Source organism: Lates calcarifer, linkage group LG11, assembly GCF_001640805.2.
Source record: "Lates calcarifer isolate ASB-BC8 linkage group LG11, TLL_Latcal_v3, whole genome shotgun sequence".
NCBI classification, from domain to species: domain Eukaryota; kingdom Metazoa; phylum Chordata; class Actinopteri; family Centropomidae; genus Lates; species Lates calcarifer.
The window spans coordinates 12,903,952-12,912,699 of NC_066843.1; the positions used below are offsets into that span (position 1 = coordinate 12,903,952).

Sequence of the window (8,748 nt, forward strand, 5' to 3'; positions counted from 1 at the left end):
CAGGCCTACTGGGCAAACCACTATGGAGGTTCACCTCCTGTAAAACTTAGATTTAGAGAAGGCAGAAAGGGAGAGGCAGATAAAAGTCCAACAAGAAAGGGAGGAAGTAGAGGTAAAAATCTACAATGCTGTACAGGAGGAGGTTTGCACACCACTCCCGATGGTGGAAAAAATAGATCTGGAGGAACTACAAGAGCTGCAGAATCTGCACCAAACATGGCAAAACATCACCCAGACTGAAGAACTGGATGAATTGGAAGATGTTGCAGTTCTTGCAGAGGAGAAGACTGGGGAGGTTGAGGAGCCAAAAAAAGATAAGAGTGTTCGAAGATGCTTTCTGAATTGGCTCAATGACTCATTAGCGGATCGCTACAAGAGGAAAATCGCAAGAACATACGTGAGGGAACTGGAGGAGGGTGATCAGATTTACAGATGTAAGATAATCCACAATCTTTGTCATGTTATTATGTCAACATAAACTGTTGTTGTTATGACATACCTTTTTTTCCCCCTGGTCTCTTCTTTATTGCTGTAGCATTCTTCATGGGTCAGCCAAAGACCCGAGCTGAGAGAGAGAGGCAAAAGAGGCAGTGTTTGATCTATGAAGACAAGCAGAGGCAGCGGGTGAAGAAGTTGCTGGACTCTTATTGGATGGTGCAAAGACAAAAGAAAGAGCTGCTGAAATTTGAAGAGGAGGAGCGCTATAAGAAAGTGGGCGACTAAACATGGCCTGAGCATTCCCGACTCTTCACCACAACAGCCGAAGAAAAGGATGAGCAAGTCAGAGGAAAGATTATTAATGTGAGTCAATCAGTCAGCATAATAGTATCATTAACTGCTAAACATCAGCATGTCAGCATTATATTGTATTGGTGTTAAATTTTCATGAACAATTCTCTTAATTTGAAACTTTTTTTCTGTTTTTCAGAGTGAAACACTTCCTCTTCCACTAATCCGCCTGCCTTGGTCTCCACCTGCCTGACCCTTCTCTCTCTGTCCTTCTCACCTCTCTTTCTTCTCTCTCCCTCATTTCTCTCCTCTGTCTGCAGTTTCTTCATCTGCAAGTGCCTTGTCTTTATATTGTGATTTGGCATGTCCTGTGTAAATAAAATTGAATATTGAAACTTGAATTCATCCTTTCTTAGCATTTGTTGTCTCTCCTTGGCCTGTGTGAATAGTGTCTTTGAATTTGGGCTCCTGCATATGTGTGTAGTTTGCCCTCTTTGTGGGTCTCTGTGGTACAGAGGGGGTTTAGTGGTCCAGGTCCTTCCAGCCTTTGGTGACACCTGTGAGCTGCTCAGTGTCTCCTCTAATCCAGGTTTTAATCCAAACACCTTTCTTATAAAACATCCATGGATCCCTCCACTATGGTTCTTCCTTATTTGAATGGGGGTCTGAGAGTGGAGTGTGTTGTGCAGAAAACAAAATATGTGTACCAACCACCCTCAGGCACCCTCCAGCAAGCACATGCACATTGCTGCTTGGCCACTCGGACCAGCCACACTAAAGTGGGGATTATGGTCATTTGTAAGTGGTTGTAAACATTTTCAAAAGATTTATTATTATTATTATTATTATTATTATTATTATTATTATTATTTCATGACAAAAGAAACTGATTACATCGTCCTACTCCACTTTCTCCTGGGACAGTCCCGGATAAGGAGGTCGGTGCCCTCAGAACCTCGTATTTTGCGGCTTCCGGTTAAAAAAAACAAAGGAAAAAAACTTTCAAAATAAATCAATCAAAACACATAGAGAAGTCTACGGTCAAAACATAAATAGAACGTTTCCGAATAAAGGTTCAAAATTTTAGCTTTTATCAGAAACAATTAATTGAGCTAAGGCTTGGATGTATTAATGCATTTAATTGAGCATCTACTAAAACAAAACTGCTCAAAGGTCCACACAGTCAAAGTGTACTTCCGGTTCAAAGGCTGAGAAAGCTGCTGCTGGACTGGTGCTAGCTGTACCGTGAACGGGCGTTGTTGTTACATCGTCTGCCATTTTGATCAGAAGTACTTGAGCGCGCAATATACTGGTGTGAACTGGCTCCTCGGGAGATATCGCTGTACTTTAAATCAAGGCTACATTGTTTTAGCCAAAATGCTTTCTGCAGCCCAGTTACTCGATGAGTTAATGGGCCGAGATAGAAACTTGGCCCCTGACGAGAAGCGATCAAACGTGCGATGGGACGACGAGAGCGTAAGTTAGCAATGAAGCTAACACTAGCATAGCTAGTTTTATAAGATAACATAACGGTAACAAGTTGAGATGCCTACAATTGTAGCATGCGGGATGTGGGCGTTAGCCCTCTTAAGCATAATATATATCGGTTCAAATGTCAACCACAACACACGAAATTGCTATCGTACACTAGCATTTTGAGTGTAGCCTAGACACGCGTGTGAGTACCACATATTGCTAATGCTAATGTAATGGTATTTTGTTGGCTTACAATGAAGCTTATAACGTTACAGATGCCGCTGTGATGCTTTCGGCAGGATTGAATAATAGCCATTGTCGCATTTGTCTGTGTCCTGCTATGGTTTATTGATCTGATTTTAATCGGTAACGTGAAACCAAAGGTATTAACTATATAAGTGTTATATTTACTTTTGTTTAGCTTTATTAAATTGTAAAAATGATCTTCTTCATCTAGGTTTGTCGATACTATCTGTGTGGCTTCTGCCCAGCTGAGCTATTCACAAACACCCGCTCTGACTTGGGTAAGTTAAGAATTTGTGGGTGTGTATAAATATTATTAATACATCTGGCGCTAACAGATTGCATTTGTTATGTTTAAAGATAATAAAACTTTTTGAATCTTTTCCAGGACCTTGTGAGAAAATCCATGATGAGAATCTCAGAAAAATGTAAGTTCTGGTTGTGGTTCGAGAAGTAATTTCTGTATGACTCATTTGTCCCCACTTAGTAACCTTTTCCTGCCCCATTCTGTCCAGGTATGAGAAGAGCTCTCGGTTCATGAAGGAGGGCTATGAGCGAGACTTCCTGCGCTATCTGCAGTCGCTCTTGGCTGAGGTGGAGCGGCGGATTCGTAGAGGGCATGCCCGGCTTGCGCTTTCCCAGGCGCAGCAGAATGCAGGGGTAAGTGCTCTGGTTTTGGAACATTGTTCTGTAACTTGTCCCTGTAGCTGCATTTGTGCTTAATTTAAGCTCTGGTTATTCAGTGTCCTCAGTACACATATTTGTAATCTAAGAGCACCATGGAAATGGTGCATTGCTTGCATGGGCGTACCTGAGATACAGTGTGTTTTTTTTCTTCAGGGTCCTGGTCCTTCAGGAAAGAATGAGGAGAAGATTCAGGTTCTAACAGAGAAGATTGAAGACTTAGTTGTTCAGGTTTGTATCAAATATGGTAAAAATGAGTTGTACAGATACTTTTATAATTGATTAGTCCATATCAGCTGGTAATATGACTGTTGTTAAAGGTAATATACCTTTATAAGCCTGTTACTTACCAACCAACATGGAAACATATAATTGACACATGAAGTGAATTGACAACTCAGACATCTAGTTGTCAACTGGTTGATTTGACTTCTCTCTGCTTTGCTTTGGCTCAGATTGAGGAGCTGGGGTCGGAGGGCCGAGTGGAGGAGGCCCAGGGAATGATGAAGCTGGTGGAGCAGCTGAAGGAGGAGAGGGAGCTGCTCAGCTCCACCCCCTCGGTGAGTCACTTAACTCCAGGCTAATCAGCCTACAGACACTGCTCAGGATAGTAGGCGTTGGTCATGTAACGCTAGCTGTCGACAAACATAAGCTTTATTCTTTCACGTATGATTAAAGACAAACCAAGCTTGAACTGATAACCTGTCCCAGTGACATTCATAGTGACTAATTCAAAGTTATTCCTCAGCAGTAAGCATTCTGGAACAGAAACACTCCTTTCCATGCTCCTTACCTTGTTTTCTTATGTATTGCCTGTGCTTTTTATCCAGACCATTGAGAGCTTTGCAGCCCAGGAGAAACAGATGGAGGTGTGTGAGGTGTGTGGGGCCTTCCTCATCGTAGGTGACGCACAGTCCCGAGTGGACGACCACTTGATGGGCAAGCAGCACATGGGCTACGCCAAGATCAAATCCACGGTGGAGGAGCTCAAGGTAACAGGATCACCTGTCACAAAGACAACATGCATAGATGATGAGATGCAGCATGTAGGAGTTGTGTATAATAAGTTGCTGGATGTTTTTATTTAGCAGAACAAGAAACTGAAAAACATGCCAGTTTAATCCTGACAGAACTGTAGGACTTATTCATGCTATTCATTAAGATATACTTTGTCACTTAGTCAATATATGTCACACATGTTGACTAACACATATTTTTTGCAGAGTATTGACAGTGTTGCAAGATGATGCTGCTGCATCATTTTTCTCCCTTAATGTTTAACAAAGTGAATCCTGGACGATGTATCATCTCGGCTTTGGTTTAGAATGCACTGGTCAGCTTAATCATTTATGAGGGCTCTCACTTATTTACTCCTAGGAGAAACTACGTCGCCGCTCAGAGGACCCCCAAGGTGAAAACCCGGCGCTCAGGAGGGACAGAGAAGACCGGGAGCGCGAGAGGGAGGAAAGGGAGAAAAAGCGCAAGGAGGAGGAAGAGAAGGAGAAGGAGCGGGAGAAAGAACGCGAGAAAGAGAGGGAACGAGAGCGAGAGCGGGAGCGTGAGAGGGAGAGAGACAGAGAACGGGACAGAGAACGAGATAGGGACAGGGACAGGGACAGGAGGGCGCGCCGAAGCCATTCCAACAGCCGCCACTCCAGTCGGGCATCGGACAGGAAAAGGAGCAGATCCCGTGATCGCCGGAGGTCCAGGAGCAGAGACAAGGACAGGGAGAGGGACCGGAAACGCAGCAGGTACGGCTTGCTGTCTTGAACCACATTGACCAGCATTTTCTTGGTGGGCTAATAACAACAATATGTCACCATAAAAGGGTGAAGCTCCAGATTTAGGAGCACCATTTCAATCCAATCCAAAATTTGAGTAAACAGCTTGAACTTCAAGATATTATTTTATTCACCACCTGCACTTTTAGCTGGTCTAAGCAAGAAAACATAGCAGATTTGACTTGTCATTACACTGTTGTAGCTCATCTACATGACACGCCGATTGACTAATGACCCTTAATGTTTATTTTTTTGACCAAAGCAAATTCGTATTCACACTTGTTGATCAGGCTGTGTTAATTTTGGAACCTGCTCGCTCGTACCACAAACAGTGAAATTACTTAGTACATCAAGCTTTCCTCTGACAGTACAAATTAAAATGATGAATGCTATCAAAATTTCACTTGACTGCCCTAATAGAAGCTTTTCTCCCTTTATTTGACATTTTAAATACTAGCTCTCTGGTAGTGAGCAGCGAAGGGAAAAAATACGATTCCCGGAAATTTAGACATAATGCTCAAAGGCTATTAGCAGTTGTACAGAGAACATCACGAATATATGGATAGTCAAACATAGAACATAAAAAAACAAAAACAAAAAAAGTAAAATAAGTAAATAAACTACATCTCACCTTCCTCGTTCTGTAGGAGTCGGGACAGAGACAGGGAGAGGAGGCGCAGCCGTGAGCGCTCTGACAGAAAGCGTCGCTCCCGCAGTCGTGACAGGAGGCGGTCACGCAGCTCAGAGCGCAAATCTCACCGCCATCGCAGTCGCAGCAAGGACAGGGACAGAGAGAAGGAGAGAGACAGGGACAGAGAACGGTCATCCAAAGACAAAGGTGAGATTTCTGACTTTTTTCATATTTTGTGTGTGTTTTTGTGTCTCTTTAGAAGGTGTGCAGATTTCTAATTCCAGTAAGGAAAAATTCTAATAGCAGATGTTAGCTATTACCTCAAAACTTTGCCTTTTAAACAAGGCAGCTGTCAGTCAAGGAGAAATGGTCATTTTCTGATGGCTGTGTATGTTTTCTTAGACCGTAAGGCGACAGAGGAGAGGAGCAGCTCTAAGAAAGACAAGCACTCTAATGGCGACGCGGCGGCTATCAAGGCTTCATCAGAAGCGGAACCGATGGAGACAGAGGCGGCTGCCTCTGCCTCCTCCCCCCTGCTCAATGGCCAGCAAGAGCTCTTCCATTCTGAAGGTGACACTCAGTCCAATTAAAACTGATCTGATAGGACCTCAGATCAGGCTCAGGTAAGTGCGTCCTCCTCCTCGCTCCCCTCTGGCTCTCAACCCAACCCACCACCTTCCCACCCCCCTCCTCCCCCTACCTCTCCCATCTCCCCTACCCACCCTCTCACCCTCCCTCTCCCACCCTGTTTATGTTCAGTTCAATGCCTATGATTTTGTCTTATGTACTATATGCATATATCTTTATCCTGTTTTCAAATAGTGCATCATAAATATGCACTGAAGATGAAGGACTAGGCCCGATGAATGAGAAGAAGGTAGAAAACATTCACACAAAGCCAAGAGGGAAAGGCCAGTGTAGCCCTGAGCAAACATGCCCGGAGGTACCCCTCGTTTTGTATCGGTTTTTGATCCTTATAGATGTATATTTGTCTTTGTGGACAAAATGGCAGAAAAAAACATTAACAAATCCAATCAAAATTTCCTGCCTGTATTTACCTGTTTTTATTTATTTTGTTTTCTTTTCTTTTTTTATTTTTTTTAACTTTGAATTAGGAAAATGTAATATTTTCTATTTGTTGAGATATTACACTTCATATAGGGAGAAAGTTTAGCCACTGTGTGTCTACATGTTTATACATATATTTCTATATATCTATACATATATCTTGGGGATTTCGCTTTCTCATATGTAAACACACAGACATACTGTTAGCCTTCATCAAAGGTGTATGTGGAGAAACAAGCCTTTTTCTTTTGCCGTAATCATAACTCAAATGCCATGGATTTGTTGTCCAGCTTACTGTGCCTGATAATGCCATGCAGTGTGTGTTTTTGGGGGGAGTGTTATAGCACCGTGGGAGGGGGGGGGGGGAGGCCTAACGTAACTAACTAACTGGAGGGGTAGGGTTTATCGAATGAATTGCAGCTGACTTCCATACCTCACACAGCGTTGGTGTTGTGAGCGAGACCACATGAGAAAAGGGCAAATTAAAAATCATGGATACTCTCTGACTGTCAAACTGTGCAGGTACTCACCCCAGGTACTCCTTTCTCTACCCACATCCATTTCTGAATGCTGTTGCCTGTCAGAAAAAAAAAAACAATTCTGTACTTCTCCAAAACATGAACTTGACAGCTTGATTGTGTATATTTTTTATTGTGTTTCTTTGTTTCTTTATTTGTTAACTTTTGGGGAAAAAGGTCATTTGATAGAAATGTCAGAGACACACATTTTTTAAAATGCTGAGATGCACAGGCAGCCTGCTTGATATTCCTATGCCAACAGCTGAAATTGTCACAGATGTGTATGATTTCTTTTTTAAGGATGTTTTAATGTCGCATCTTTAGATTGAAATCAAATACACCAATAAAACCTATCAAGTGCACTTTCACATTGGCAAGGGAATATCAAACAGTTGTGTCACTTATTTTAAAAGATCTAAGGTTGTGACTAATGGACTTTGTTCAAGTTCCAACATTTTTAATCAGAGTGAAAATATACTGAAAAATATATTAGAAAATCATCAGGATGTTTTGGCCAAATAGATCAAATTTTCAAATGTCCACTGTGCTAGTAAAGAGATTGTACTTGTGCATCATTAGCAGTGTCTCCTGTGTATGCTCTCCACTCTCCTCTGTTAAAAAAATTGAGGGATATATTTGACTAGTAATCTTTATGTAGATGATATCGTTGCTCCAGTAGCAGCAGCTGTTGCTACAAACATATGTTGTGGGACCTTTGCTAACATTGCATTCTGTGAACATTTTTTGCTCAACAGGGGAAGCTGGGATATCTGGTGGAGGAAGAAGCAGAAGAGCGCACCCATCCTTACCCTGAACCTGACACGTCGCTGCTTAAAAACAAGGTGAACCACAAATGTGTAGTGGCTTATTTAAAAACATGAACATACATGTGTAAATGAGGGGAGAGGGAAAAAAAAAAACAATACATTGATTTTCATGTTACCATTACCTGTCTATCTTTTGACTGGATGAGGGTAGTTGTGGTTCATCTGATGTATTTCTTGGTCTAGATGTCAGCCAGGCATCACTATAAATACCAAACCTAGAGGAGAATTTCAGTATCAGTTTTTGTTTTCTTATTTTGAAAATCTTTACACATCCTCCTTGTTTCTTGGCATTTAGTGAAAAATGAAATAAAAACAGTGCTTGTGGTTTGTTTTGGTTTGTCAGGTTCCACTTCACTTCCTGACCTCCTTTTCAGTTGAAAGCGTATGTACAATGTTAGACCCATAATAGAGGGCGTGTCTCTTTTCTCCTCCACTTAGAGCTCACATTGATTGCTCTTGTCCCCTTACTGTAAAATATATTGATTTAATTTTGATCAAAAGATTTTGAAGACTGAAGATTTGTTTAATTTTGCTCTGCTTTTAATGTTCATGTTGTCTTGATGAATAAAAAGTAAAAACTTGTCGTTGTTGTGTTTTTTTTTTTGTTTTTTTTTCCCAGCACATCTTTATATGTTTATATATTGCAGCACAATCAGATGACCTCTCTAACTTTCAGATTCAAATGCCCAACTACAGCTTTTAGCTGTTTTGAAGTTAATCCTGCATTTTGGTCTCCCCATAAGGAGCACGCTGCAATGGATCAACTAACACAAAAGATCTTTTGCATAGAG

General features: G+C 41.7%; 1 protein-coding gene and 1 long non-coding RNA gene across 2 annotated transcripts; both read left to right on the forward strand.

Moving 5' to 3' along the window:
- The first annotated feature begins 47 nt into the window (after positions 1 to 47).
- LOC108879345 (uncharacterized) lies at positions 48 to 1,303 on the forward strand. Its single transcript, XR_001960327.2, has 3 exons — positions 48 to 434; positions 536 to 801; positions 929 to 1,303. It is a non-coding gene; the product is annotated as an uncharacterized LOC108879345 (long non-coding RNA).
- A 645-nt stretch (positions 1,304 to 1,948) lies between these two features.
- On the forward strand, positions 1,949 to 8,538 carry luc7l3 (LUC7-like 3 pre-mRNA splicing factor). Its single transcript, XM_018672208.2, has 11 exons — positions 1,949 to 2,205; positions 2,663 to 2,729; positions 2,837 to 2,876; positions 2,964 to 3,108; positions 3,289 to 3,363; positions 3,588 to 3,692; positions 3,963 to 4,124; positions 4,510 to 4,883; positions 5,561 to 5,751; positions 5,947 to 6,167; positions 7,886 to 8,538. Exons 1-10 carry the CDS (start codon positions 2,107 to 2,109, stop codon positions 6,132 to 6,134), a joined length of 1,446 nt encoding a protein of 481 aa, XP_018527724.1. The 5' UTR covers positions 1,949 to 2,106; the 3' UTR covers positions 6,135 to 6,167; positions 7,886 to 8,538.
- Positions 8,539 to 8,748: the final 210 nt, after the last annotated feature.

Excerpts from the sequence above, each read along its gene's own strand:
- luc7l3 (XM_018672208.2), top strand. The coding sequence starts at position 2,107 with ATGCTTTCTGCAGCCCAGTTACTCGATGAGTTAATGGGCCGAGATAGA. Across the intron at positions 2,206-2,662 it reads TGCGATGGGACGACGAGAGC|GTTTGTCGATACTATCTGTG; the intron begins GTAAGTTAGCAA and ends TTCTTCATCTAG. Across the intron at positions 2,877-2,963 it reads GATGAGAATCTCAGAAAAAT|GTATGAGAAGAGCTCTCGGT; the intron begins GTAAGTTCTGGT and ends CATTCTGTCCAG.